Raw genomic sequence first — 14,327 nt, 5'->3', positions numbered from 1 at the left:
GGCTGACACAATGGCAGGAGTTTCATCTGTCTGCTGATCAGCGTCAGAACACATACATGCCTCTGACCAAAGAAGTTTGGAGAAGCGCGACGGCTGTCATAACACTAGAACCTATGCTTGAGTACAGAACTGATGTGTGTTACCAAAGCTAAACGTAGCCACTTATGCACACCCCCCAAGAAAAACTTGTTGTCGTTCAGTCGTGTACGACTCTTCGTGACCCCATGGACCAGAGCACGCCGGGCACGCCTATCCTTCACTGCCTCCCGCAGTTTGGCCAAACTCATGTTAGTAGCTTCGAGAACACTGTCCAACCATCTCATCCTCTGTCGTCCCCTTCTCCTTGTGCCCTCCATCTTTCCCAACATCAGGGTCTTTTCCAGGGAGTCTTCTCTTCTCATGAGGTGGCCAAAGTACTGGAGCCTCAACTTCAGGATCTGTCCTTCTAGTGAGCACTCAGGGCTGATTTCTTTAAGAATGGATAGGTTTGATCTTCTTGCAGTCCATGGGACTCTCAAGAGTAAAGAAAAACTACTACAGTGCATATACCACAGATCACATTGTGGGGCAGAGGGACTGAGCGACCAGAGGTATGTACAAAAAATACTCTCAGCCAGCTTTTTCAAAGGATATGTTCCTCACTTGCACTTTCCTTGCTTGAAGAATATGTATGTAAGTTAGACCCTGACTCAGCTCCATAGACATGGGAAGCCAAATGAGACCAAGGCCAGCACTCGCATGAGATGAGGTGAAGTAATTTGCCTCAGGTGGCAAATCTGCCACCCCCACCCCACTGTTGGCTGCCCTGCCACAGCACCTTTGCCCTTGCCGTGGCATGGGAGCGGCCGTGGGCGAGGGTGCAATTGCAGTGGCGTGGCCAGTGGCAATAGAGCCATGGCGGCAAGGCAGGGAAGGGGCGTTTTGCCTACAGCGGCAAAACCTCCCAGGCCGCGCCTGAACAGAACTATTCAGGCCACAAAACAGAAGGCCAATTCCTACAATCTTCTCTATGTGCAGCAGCAGCTGCAGCTGCAGCACTGACAGGCAGTCCATGTCTTGCCTTGCAGTCAATTTTAAAAAAATGTTCATGGCAGGCATAAAGCATATATGAACTGTGCTACGGCAACAGAGCGCTTTAATCCACTTTAACTTCACAAACCGAAGGTTCTTGTATGCACATGAATCCCTCCTGCAAAATAATGACCAAACTAGAAGCATTTTGGGTATCAGGCACCTGTTATGGTTCTTTTTCTACTGGGACACCCCCTAGAGAAAACCACTTAGCTTCTCACTTTGAGGTCTGGAATCCCATAGCCTTTCTTCAGTGTGATCTGAAACACATCCAAGGCGCTGATATAGGCTGCCAACCGAGACAGGCTCTGCTTGCCACTCCCTCCTACGCCCACTAGCAAAGCGTTCCCTCTGGGAGACTCTAAGATGCGATTGATCCTGCAGACGTGGGATACAGCATCATCAAACAGCACCTGCAACAGCCAAGGAAGGATTATTAATAGCACAGCCCACAATAATACAAAACTCTAACATTAATGGCCTATATACCAACCAATTTTAGCATGGATTTTATTAGTATGGGCTACTTTTTCCTAATTTGTGATCTGGGTTTTTTGGAACAAATAGCGCAAACTCCCCCCGCCCACACATTGACTTTAACATGATGCCCCTGTAGTTTTTTTGGATAAATGTTTCACAACGCCCTTTATCTTAGCTAGTGCCCCACCCGACTATTTCCACCCTTACTGGTGCATTTCTCTTTTATAATTTTAAAATATCCACCTATTTACTCTACTCACCCGGAACACGCCATTTCTGCTCCTCTCCCATGCCCAACTTTGTACAACTAGGGACCTTTTGGATTTAAGCTATTGACTGCAGGAATATGCTAAATGAACGGTGGAGAGAATTTAAGACTAAACCTTTAAGCCTAAGAGAAAGACCACCACGCCTTTCAGGGCCAGCATGGCAATTGTCATCTTCTCCCTGGGTTTTAGTTCCAGCTTCCACTCACCAAATTCATCACTGCATTGACCTCGTTGTAGCTGTCCAGGGCTTCTGCAAGCAGCTTATTCAGAGACTGAGTGTTAGAAACTGGGAGATACTTTGGATCGCCGATGCCCTGAGCAAAGTGGCAATAAATATTTGGCTTCGCAAAGACAACATTGTCACCTAGCTCCTGCAGAAAGGACAAACATAATCCCATAAGATGCTTTTTACCTTTAAGAATAGGAACACGGGTGGCGCTGTGATCTAAACCACAGAGCCTAGGGCTTGCTGATCAGAAGGTCGGCGGTTCGAATCCCCGCGACGGGGTGAGCTCCCAGCTCCTGCCCACCTAGCAGTTCGAAAGCTTGTCAAAGTGCAAGTAGATAAATAGGTACCGCTCTGGTGGGAAGGTAAACGGCGTTTCCGTGTGCTGCTCTGGTTCGCCAGAAGCGGCTTAGTCATGCTGGCCACATGACCCGGAAGCTGTATGCCGGCTCCCACGGCCAATAAAGCGAGATGAGCGCCGCAACCCCAGAGTCGTCCACGACTGGACCTAATGGTCAGGGGTCCCTTTACCTTTAAGGATGGCAAACATCTGGACTGGGTGCAAGTGTATTTTTTGGGGGGGGAGCAGGATAGGAGGGTCAGTCACTGAACTCTGCGTTTCCCCTCCATCTCTGTTACAGCTGCCAGTGCCTATTCGAAATGGTAATTGTGATATAGCTGTGATTTGGCGTGAGGAGGGTAGGATGTCAGCAGATGATGCTGGACTCTGATCAGCATCTGGACTCCCAGGTGCCAGGGCCCCAGGGCCTTTCCTGGGCTCTCGTGAATTCTTTTTCTAGCCTCACACTCTAAGCAGCAATCACTGGGACTAGCCACCCTTTAAATTCTCCACAGTGGCTCCGAGTTAGTAGCGTTGCTTCAGGGTGTTGGTGAAAATTTTAATAGGAGGCTTAGATCCCGTTGTCCAATGCCACTTGGGGCGCTGCCATCGAAGCCAGATAAGGTACCTAGATCCCATTGACAGAGGAGGGGGGGAAAGGCCTTTTGTTCAGGGCTGCCTCAAATCAGGAGCCAGCCCTGGACATTTTCAAATGTTCCTGGATTCTCGTTTTGAGGAAGCCTATGCGGATTTGGACAAAGTTTAATATGGAACGGACTGCAGGCATCCCGGAAGAGTCCACATTCACCCTTGAATCTAGAGTATCAGCTGAAGAACGGCAGAAGAATGCCTATCCTACCTCAAAGAATTTTTTGCAAGTAGCCATCATGACCCGGCCAAAGCTCTCCTGATCTTTTTCCTCCACAAGTTTGTCACAGTAAACCCTTGTGGCTTCGTGCAGCCACAGTCGGACCAGGTCCACCGGCAATCGGAGGCATTCGGCCGTGGAGAAGAGAAGTCCCTGCCAAAGACAGAAAACGCTTCCAGCACTAGCTGCCTGGTCCCATAAGGCAACAGTGCACAGGCAGCAGAGACTTCTGATGGCATCAAGAAGCAGAGCCCATCCATCTTGCTTATCCTCGTTGTGATTGCATTGCCCTCTTCCGCCCAGTGCAAACACTGCAATAAGCTATAAGGATTTCTTTTCATGTGATAGTTCACATCAAGTGCTTGCCCAAAGGTGCTTGCAGACGCAGAACCCACAAACCCAGAGGGACGTTGTGAGGGGTATTGAGAGCGTGGGTTCTGCCTTCATTACTTAAGATGTCAGCATATAAAAGTTTACTATGGGAGGGAGTCCACCAGCACCACTGCTGCTTCCTCTCGGGGGGGGGGGGGGGATTGCCAGACCTTGGGGATGAAGTATTGGGAATTGTGGTTGCTTAGCAATGACAGTTATAACACTCTCTGGTTTCTGAACCTGCTAGCATGGCCACACTGAGGTTGATGGGGAAGAATAACCTCTGTGTGCTTGAGCATGCAAGTGTCTGGGTTCAGTTGCTTAGAGCATGGTGCTGATATTGCCACGGTTGCAGGTTTGATCTCCGTATGGGACAGCTGCATATTCCTGCGTCGCAGGGGATTGGACTAGATGAGCCTCAGGGTCACTTCCAACTCTGCCATTCCATGATTCTATGATTTGTGGGTCGTTATTCCCAAGACTGATTGCTGGCATCTTGGGCACTCTTTGCAGTGCTCCAGTCGCACAATGGAGTACCCGGCTCACTGCTCTAAATCTGACAAGTGCCACGGCAAAAGCAGCACTTCGCTCGCCTGCCACAAAGCCAGGTTGTAACAAAACAAAGGGGATGCCGAAAAACTGACAAAGGAGGGACAACAACATGGTGGCGAGCTTTGCGTTTCCAAGAAAGCTTGTTGTTCCCCAGGGCCCTTGTGTTTACGGCAGTTACATGGGTGTTAACAGATTGCATTTCCTTATGCCAGAACAGAACGCCTCGGGAAATGTCACACTGTATAAATTCACAATGGCTGTAAGAAGAACAGTCATGCTGAATCACGGGGGGGATGACTGCAAGCTGTAAAAGGCATGAACTGCTTCTGAAAGCGGAGGCGATACAAGGAGAAAACAGAGGCAAGGCAGGGACACCTCTATATAAACATGACTTGCCGGAGGTTCTGTGGATCTCTCTCTCCCTATCCCTTTGAAATCAGTACAGGTAGCAGAATAGGATGCAGGGGCAGAAGGTAATACATGCAAGGATTCAGAGAAAGCAACAGGGTTAGGAGGCAGTTACGCTCTGCATCCTACCATCCATGGGGCACTTCACACTCCTATGCGCAAGTTGGCAATGCTAAGATGGGCCCCCCCATAGGATGCTGGTGAAGCAGCAAATCGGTCTCAATCACCTTCAGCTTGAAATCAGCATGGCTAATACGGGCGGTCAGTCCTTGAGTCAAAATCCATTCCTTTCCCCTTCAGAAAGGAAGGAAGCCAGCACAGCTTTGGTTGGAGAGACCGATTTTGCTTGCCTTCCATTTCCTAAGCTGGGTGTCCTCTAAGGACACAGGTATACTCTATAATGGCCTCGACAGACTAGACCCCCCCCACACTGTCCCCAGCCAGTGGGACTATGTTTCGCCTACGCTATTCCTAGGGAATAGGGAAAGAGAAATCCACACACATAGCAAAGTGCAAATAGCTATACAGAAGTGACATTGTACCTGGAAGATGTTAGAAAGGTCCCGGAGATTGAAAACATAGTGAAATTTGATGGCCGTAGGAAGAAAGGTTGATGTGATTTTCTGATGCAAGGCTGTTGTGGAGAAATACAGCAGATATACATGAAAATGAAGGGCTGTTTGTGTGACTTAAACCTGAACTAGAAAACAGAGCAAAGAGAGGGCAGTAAGCATGCTAAGCATGAACCATGGCAAGGTTTTCTACTTTTGCAAGTGCTTACCCAGAGCTGCAGAAACAAGCTGTGAATGCATCTTCTGAACCACCATGGGGACAGTTCGGAGGGCCAAGTGCTGACCCAAGATGGTGCTGTAAATTGCCATAAGAGCATCTTGTCCTGGGAAACTCACCGCAAACACACAGAAATGTCGCTGCAACAAAAGCCATTCATAAAGATCAGGCTGGGCAGCACTCTCTTAAACAAAAGGGCACATTTTGATTCTCTAAAAGAAAGCCAAAAAACCCCAGACATGATCTGCTTTTCTGCTTCTACTTGGGAACACGAGACCAAGTCCAAAGAAGCAAACGTTGCAGGGGTGTACATGCCTTTGACTGAAACCCCTACAACAGGGGTCTTTGACAGGTACCTGGAGTCTCGAGTCAATTGTGAAGGATCCAGAAGTTGGATTCATACATGCAACATACTGGCAGTTGTGAATATCCTTCAGTGTCAGCTTGGTTCTGTCATACCTAACACAAATAAGCAAGAAGGGGAAATGATTCTGAGACGGAACTCTTGCACAAAGCTCCGTATCCGCTTACATTTAGGTAGTCTCATCTATCTTGAAAAAACAAAATAAAATAAAAAATTCCTTCCAGTAGCACCTTAGAGACCAACTAAGTTTGTATCTTGCACGTACATTTAAGGAAAATGAGGACAAAGGGCAAAATGAAGACTTCTTTTCATGACCCCCTCTCATTAAGAGAACAACAAATGAGATTTTGAGAGATACATCAGCTCTGTGGAAGTACAAGCTGGAGATTGTTCCCAATAGGATTTGAAGATCTACTTCAGATCCATATCCCAACTCAGTCAGCCCTAGTTTAGCTAATCCAGTGGAATCTCCACAGTGGTCATTTGCACACATTTTGCAGGAAGCGAACCTTCAAACACTCGTTTTCTCTAGATTATGCTGGATTTTTATGTATTAAACCCTTCTGCAATCCGCACATCATTCATCATTAACCCATCTGCAATATCCAGCAACAAAAGTCTGAGGGTTGAGTCAGAGAGGTTTCATTACTTGAGTTACACACACACACACACACACACACACACACACACACACACCCCTACCCCAGACGAATAAAGGAAATAAACCGAAGGGCGTGTGTCCAAGACCAGCCTGCATTTCCTGTCTTTGGCTGCAAGGTGGCAACATTACCATGGCATATGTTCATCCACTTCCAGAGAACATATGACTCCTTCATAATTAGAAATGTGCATGTATATGTTGTATGTGTGTACACACAAATGTATAAATATGTTGCACATTATTGGTTTAAGCACAATACTTTCTGAGTTCTGATTCCTTACTTAAGCCAAATGGGGATTTCTGCTTGTGATTTTGCGGGGCTGATGATCCCTGCTTGGACACAGAATGCCTAACTTATTTTCTTTTTGGGACTCTGTTGTGGGAACACCTAAGAGGTAAAAGATAGAATTTGATATGATGTTGCAAAAAACAGGTCTCGGTCCAACTCCTCTGGACTTGTTCAGAGGTCTACAGAAGTGGACATTTTACATTCTGCACATCTAATAATAGTGTGCTGTAACTCCCCCACAAAAGCCAGGCGTCCATCATAGAAATCTAGCCTTGTGTTGGACATGGTATACAAGGGAGCTACTTTTTTTGGGGGGGGGAGATATACTATATAGATTGGTGTTGAAGGTATGGAGTCAGTTCAAAACAGAGAAAGTGTGAGAGCAAGACTTCAAAACTTTAAAGTAAGAGGGTGGTGTCACACTTGCGTGTACCCATTTCTACTGCATATATTTCATTGCCTTTTGGACCGTCGCGATTCCAGAATCCCTGTCTCAACTGAGATTTCTGGTAGAAAATGAAAGTGTATTTTGAATGTATATATGTAGCGCATGAAGTTCCACAACATTCAACCGTGCCATTCAAATAGGAGTCACATGACAAAGTGCATTCATACCAGTGCCCATGGTCCATGTGCTGCCTGATTAAGGTATGAGGAGCCACAGTGCCATATTTGTCGACTTCTGGCATGTTCATATCATCTATGAAGTAGATGAGTTTCTTGGTACCAGGGGGACCAAAGTTCCTGCCAGATTTCTTCTCCAGGGGCTTCTCAAGAATAGCTGCATGGAGAAAAAAAAAAAGACCACGCAGAAACAAATGTCACAGGGTCTTATCCTGGCAATCAGGTAAAGCTTTCCTGAGCTCCATCCTGTTGTAAAGGCAGCCCTTTTGCTATTTATACGCCGCCCAACTGGCTGGGTTTCCCCAGCCACCCTGGCTGGCTTGCAGAATATATAAAACATAATAATGCATCAAACATTATAATCGGATTTATGTGGGAAAGGCAGTCGTTCTTACTGAGGGGGCAGGCAACTTAGCCACACAATCGAAAATTCTTTCTAGTAGCACCTTAGAGACCAACTGAGTTTGTTCCTGGTATGAGCTTTCGTGTGCATGCACACTTCTTCAGATACACTGAAACAGAAGTCACCAGATCCTTAAATATAGTGAGGGAGTGGGGAGGGGTATTGCTAGGAAGGGTGGTGGGAATGGGTGATCAGCTGATAGGTGTGGAAAACCTGTTGACGACTCTTAACGGCTGTAATTAGTCTTGCAGGGAAAGGCAAGTGGTGAGATGGCTAAAGATAGCTTTGTTATGTATAATGAGATAAGAATCCAATGTCTTTGTTCAGACCAGGTTTCTCCGTGGTTTTAAGTTTGGTGATTAGTTGTAATTCAGCCACTTCTCTTTCCAGTCTATTTCTGAAATTTCTTTGTATTAAACTCAGTTGGTCTCTAAGGTGCTACTAGAAAGAATTTTCGATTTTGTTTTGACTATGGCAGACCAACACGGCTACCCACCTGTAACATTAGCCACACAAGTCCCCCATGAGAACCATAGCTGTCAACCTTTCCCTTTTCTTGCGAGGAATCCTATTCGGAATAAGGGAATTTCCCTTAAAAAAAGGGAAAAGTTGACAGCTATGATGAGAACAGAAGCTGACTAGTTAGAAGGGAGAGTGGAGTAGCTCACGGACAGTCAGACCCATTGGAAGAGCTTTTTCACGTTAACACATCCAGGATGAGGGAATGCACATGGCACACGGTGCAATAGATGATGGTGGGGGATGGCAGCACGACTGCAAATGTCGGCAGGCTTCATCTTCATTCTTGCATTCTTGCATAGAATGGATAGGTTTGATCTTCTTGCAGTCCATGGGACTCTCAAGAGTCTCCTCCAGCACCGTAATTCAAAACCATCGATTCTTCAGTGACCAGCCTTCTTTATGGCCCAGCTCTCACTTCCATACATCACTATTGGGAATCCCTACAGAGAAGACTCCCTGGAAAATACCCTGATGTTGGGAAAGATAGAGGGCACAAGGAGAAGGGGACGACAGAGGATGAGATGGCTGGACAGTGTTCTCAAAGCTACCAACATGAGTCAGACCAAACTGCGGGAGGGAGTGGAAGACAGGAGTGCCTGGCGTGCTCTGGTCCATGGGGTCATGAAGAGTCGGACACGACTAAATCACTAAACAACAAAAAGGGATGTCCATGGAATTAGACCCCTCCCTTTCTTGCAGGGTTCCTGGCTGCATATACAGAGCTCATAAGTACCGTATTTTTCGCTCCATAAGATGCACTTTTTTCCTCCTAAAAAGTAAGGGGAAATATCTGTGCATCTTATGGAGCGAATGGTGGTCCCTGGAGCTGAATTGCCCAGGGGTCAAAAGAGGATCATGCTTTTTATTTTACAAAGAGAAAAGGGAGTGTTGAAAGGACCCCACTGAGCAGCTGATCAGCAAGAGATCGGGAGAGAGATAAGAGTCCTGGCTCCCTTTCAGCCCCACCCTCCATTGTTGAATGTGCTGCAGAGGGAGGTTGTTTGTTTCCCCAGCGACATGTGACTGGCTGATTAGATTATCTGTCTGGAAACTGTAGAAAAGGTTCCCTTTCCTTAAGAAGCTGCAGAAATGTGAGTTGAACCCCATAAAAATGGGGCTTTTCCTCTTTGCTTTTCCCCATTTGCAAAAAAAGCTGCAAAACCTATAGCTGATCCTCAAAAAACCAGGGCTTTTCCCTTTGCAAAAAAAGCTGCAAAACTTTTAGCTAATCCTCAAAAAACAGGGCTTTTCCCTTTGCAAAAAAGCTGCAAAACTTTTAGCTGATCCTCAAAAAAAACAGGGCTTTTAGAAGAGGAAAACCAGATTTTTCTTTTCTTTTTTCCTCCTCTAAAAATGAGGTGCGCCCTATGGTCCGGTGCGCCCTATGGAGCGAAAAATATGGTATATTGTTTGCATGCACATAGACTTTGTTCCATAGTCTACTGATCCCACACAGGTCAGGGATCAGGTCCACTGCTGCAATCCTATTGCCTCCCTCAGCACATTCACTCAAGCTGGATGTGTTGCATGAAAAGGGTGAGCGAAATGGGGTGCAGAGTCCTGGCGTCAGGGCTGCACAACATTGCATGAGCGGGTCAAATTATGTTGTTTGTGTTATGGGCATTTGGTCCCTCCACAACCATACCCCAGGTAGTATTTCAGATTGACAAAACGGCCCAAGCTTAATGGAGAAAGAATGGCATTTTCTCTGCAAATATTCATGGCATGTAAAATGCTACGAAAATGCAATCTCCCCAAAGCTTCCTCCTGGAAAGACAGCTAAATCCCATGTAACAAATGTGCGATACCTACGGATGTGTTGTACTAGACACAGATTGTCCAGAGTAGGCCTGGCTTTTTTGTTACTCAACATTTGAGCCAGCGTGGTGCAGTGGTTAGAGTGTCAGACCAGGACCTGGGAGATATGAGGGTTCAAATCCCCACTTGGCCATGAAGCTCACTGGGTGTGATCTTGGGCCAGTTACTGTTTCTATCATCCTAACCTACGACACAGGATTGTTGTGAGGATAAAATGGGGAGAGAAAGAACTGTTGCCGCCACCTTCTGCTCCTTTCAGGAAAATGGTGGGATATAAATGCAATAAAACGAACAAACACACACACACACACACACACACACACACACCCGGCCTCCTTACACTGCAGCATTGCTGAAGTTGTGTAGAAATTAAAGGGGACAGATTGCACTAAGTAATCATCTGTGTTCAGGGTGTCCAGCTTATCTACCATTAGCACTGACTTCCCAGTGCCTGCATTCCCAACTAGCATCACAGGCCATTTCTTTGCCATTAAGAGATCCATGAAATAGCGAATCCGGATAGTTTCTGTTGTGTGGACCATTGAGGCCTGCAAAAGCAGAATGAGAAGAAACTACTTATAAAGTCTGAACAACATAAACCACATGGCTGAAGGCGCTCTCTGGCACAGTATTCCTTTGAAGACACAGTAAAGCCGAAGTGCATGGAAAATCATTTTCCTGCAGTTTCATAAGAGTATATATTTAAAGAAGATGAATAAATGAGCAAATTAAGTTAATTTGGATATAATTAATATATTGAAAATAAATTTAAGGAACCGCAGAAAGAGGGGGAAGGAAGTCAAGTTTTGTAATGTCAAAACGATTGTAAAGTTAGTGAAATGTATAAACCTGAAAAGCATAAATAATTTTTAATAATAGGAAAATCATTTTCTCATATGGCTTTGCAACAGGACTCTTGTGAAGACCTCGCAAATCTCAGACAGGCATCGTGATAAGCATTCCTAACTCTCTGAGATCTTCAAATTGCCAAAGATGCTACATCTGTAAATTCCTATCAGACCTAATAAATGTGATTTTAACAAGGGAGGTCGATTCAGCACTGAGAGTTGTCTAGGGCTGCTATTTGGGCTGAATGGAAATTCATAGGATTTCCTCTAGCGCTGCAGGAATTCACTTATTTGTCTGAGGAATGACCAGATTAGTAGCAGTGGTTTTAGTAACCGAGCTGTAAGGCTCAAATATCTAAATTACTCATGTGATGTGTGTCTGCTGCCACAAGGAGTGCTTTCCTCTCAGTCTAACCCACCTCACAGGGTTGTTGTGAGGATAAACTGGGAGAGAGGGGGCCGTATACACCACTTCCGTTGTGAGCTCCTTGAAGGGAAAATAAAATATAAATGTAATAATAATATAGCTCTGAAAAACCATACAACGTGATGCAGTTTTGTCCTTCTCCAGATGTAATTTTCTATGTCTTCTTATCCTTGCATGAATGAGCATTTTTGTTTCTGCCCCGTGCCTAAGTAAGCATGTAAACAAGACTGAATACCTGATTCTGTGGGATGGAGCAGGAACTCTGTGACTTGAGGGAGACATATTGCTATATAAACCAAGGACACTCTTAGCATACACTTCCTACTCTTTACTGGGATATTGAGCTTATGCAGGAATTTTCCTCAGCACTGGTTTCTATTTTGCAGCACCACAGGGGAAGAGCAATTAAAATGAAATATGAACAGGAAGGAAAATGGGTTTTAGCCATTACCTGCAATGGGACGTCTGGATCCAACTCAAATACAGGCACTTTATCAGTCCAAGGCAAGAACTTTTTCGTATCTGAGTCAATGTAATAGTCAAAAATAGTCCCCTGAGAAGGAAACTTGATGGTTTTAAACTCATTTATCCACCATTTGCTGAACTCCACACGATAGTCTACAAGCTGGCAAGGAAAAGAGGGACGTTTAACATGCTTTTTATGTTGATTTGATCATAGATATATATTAAGTGGCCATGGAGAATGTCAGAAACATAAAAAAACTACTGGTAATCCTATTGAAACCAAACAATTAAAAAAATGTGAATACAGACATGCTGCTTCCCTAAGAGAGAGTGACGTAGGGCAGAATCACTTGCCTATGGCTGGGGTCCTACACAACTGTGCCCTCATGGGAAATGTGGCACTGACATAGCACCAAGCAACCCAGGCGGGATGCACAGAAAGCAGATTTAAAAGGTTACCACAGCCACAAGGAAGCGGTTTTTGGTGCCAGCCTTGTCACCGGGGTAGTGTTTGAAGAGGCACCTAGAAAAATGGCTCCTGTGTACATAAATGCTGCTTAATGTACCTTTGGGCAATAATACCCTGAAGGTACGAAGCAGAACACGGGAATTTAAATTTCTAAAAGGTACCTGATCTTGGAACATCGCTCCTCCAAATGCCCAGAAGCAGGCAAACACAAAATAGAGCTCATACAGCTCTTTGGAAGAATCCGGAGGCGTGTTGACTGGGGTTAAGAGGCATTCTAGAAGGTACAGGATCGTTTGTATCACCGTCACTTCAGGTACAGGGGTTATCTTCTTGAACCCAAACTTCAGCTTATCCAAACATGTGGGCAAGTATTTGTCAAACAGGATCATCAAATTGGCTTTTTCAGATTGTACTTCCCGACGCTCAATCCAGCTGCTGACCACTCTGTACGGTGATATAAAATTACTTATTCAATGTGATGCATTCTCTCATGCATGGAACATGTACATTCTACTTCAGGCAAGCATTATGCCTCTTTCCTCTTACTTAAACTGCATCGTTTTCAGAGTGCAGAGGAGCCATTTTCTTATTCAGCTGTTGGGCAATATGAAACATGCTTCCCTATTATAGCAACATGAGCCATGTGTGTTCCAGGAAGCGAAGCACTGCATTTGTCTCACTACATTTTCAGATCCTAACCTCCATTGTTTAATTCTCCTTGCTGATATTCCCATTGATGGCCTCAGTAGATCTTTATTTTGCAGAACAAGAAAACATGAACCTGTGACATAACAAGAGCCCAATGGCTAGGGGAGGGTGTTTAGTGCTAGATTCAAATAATTTTCATGACTGAACCCAGTGCTCATAGATATGTCATAATCTTTAATCATCACAATAATTTTCCTACTTATAAAATGGGTTTGCAATAAGGACTGCAAATTTCTTTATAATGGGAAATGTGTTATTTATTTATTCATTGCATCCCTTTCATGATGGTTTACCATTTAAAAAACTCCAAAGCTCCTCCAGATGTCCTTTCTTCAGCATTCAACCTGATTTGCTTGCACAAAACTTGCATGTGAGGTGTTTACTGATTCAGTCATGTCACACTTTTCAATGGGCTACAAAAAGTTTGCTTAAAAAAGAAGTGGATCTGCTGTGCTAGATCAACAGAACCCTTTACTCCACTTTAAAAGCACAAACCAGAATTCTGGCATGGGGCTTGAATCTCAATGGCAAATACCAATGGTCTCTAGGCACCCAAAGGAATATAACAAAAAATACTCATAAGTAAGATACTGGGAGACCAGCAACAGATAACACAGGCAGTGCACCCAAAAATTACTAAAATACATTGAAATTCAACAGCAAAATTACACTCTTCCATTTATAGGGGAACCTAGTGGAGAGGGGATGAGTCTGGTTAATAATAAATATTTGAACAATGAGGGGAAGAAAGATTCAAAATCCCTGCCTTCTCGAGTGCTACTTTAGGCTACGTTTAACAAGAAGCCACCAATGGAACTGGATTTCTCTTTCCCACCTTCATTTAACCCAAACAGTCATATCTATGTCAAAACATAGATATGCACCATCAATTATTTACTACAGAAGTCTTGTAAAGATGCATCTCTTTGCACAGGCTGCCCCTGATCCAGAAGATCTAGACCATTGGATTTATGTATGGTTATAATATTGTTTTAGGGTGCTTTTGTGTTGATTTGCACTGTTTTATGCACCTTAGGTTTTTTAAAATAATACATGAAGTGGCTTAGAAATATTTTAAAGTAAATAAACGAATGCATCAAGGGATGAAAGCTTTTCCTCTGTATGCCATGAAGAAACTTGCTTTTGCTGGCAAGGGAAGACACTCATATGCTCAAAAGGAAACTCAAACTCACGGATTCCAGCCAAGGTCAGCAGGGTTAATGTACAAGATTCCTGCTCTGGACACTGTGGCGGGTGTTGCTGTTCTTAGGTGGCTGATCTCAAACACAAGCCTCATGGTGGGATTTAGTGGGATTCGCTCATTGCTTGCTAGGGTGAGCACCTAGGAGGGAGA

General features: G+C 44.8%; 1 protein-coding gene across 1 annotated transcript in view; it reads right to left on the bottom strand.

Annotated features, from left to right (window-relative positions):
• The window catches only part of LOC117040927 (dynein heavy chain 17, axonemal-like), a 91,000-nt gene that overhangs the window by 38,592 nt on the left and 38,081 nt on the right, over window positions 1-14,327 (bottom strand). The window contains 11 exon segments of the mRNA XM_033139056.1: window positions 1,293-1,484; window positions 2,027-2,191; window positions 3,246-3,407; window positions 5,129-5,220; window positions 5,368-5,515; window positions 5,732-5,834; window positions 7,305-7,470; window positions 10,397-10,604; window positions 11,783-11,956; window positions 12,427-12,709; window positions 14,167-14,315. Coding sequence (XP_032994947.1) covers window positions 1,293-1,484; window positions 2,027-2,191; window positions 3,246-3,407; window positions 5,129-5,220; window positions 5,368-5,515; window positions 5,732-5,834; window positions 7,305-7,470; window positions 10,397-10,604; window positions 11,783-11,956; window positions 12,427-12,709; window positions 14,167-14,315 — 1,842 coding nt within the window.

Source organism: Lacerta agilis, chromosome 2 (assembly GCF_009819535.1).
Source record: "Lacerta agilis isolate rLacAgi1 chromosome 2, rLacAgi1.pri, whole genome shotgun sequence".
Lineage (NCBI taxonomy): Eukaryota > Metazoa > Chordata > Lepidosauria > Squamata > Lacertidae > Lacerta > Lacerta agilis.
The sequence above is the reverse complement of the archived record's forward strand: the minus strand, read 5'-3'. Positions and strand labels throughout refer to the sequence as shown.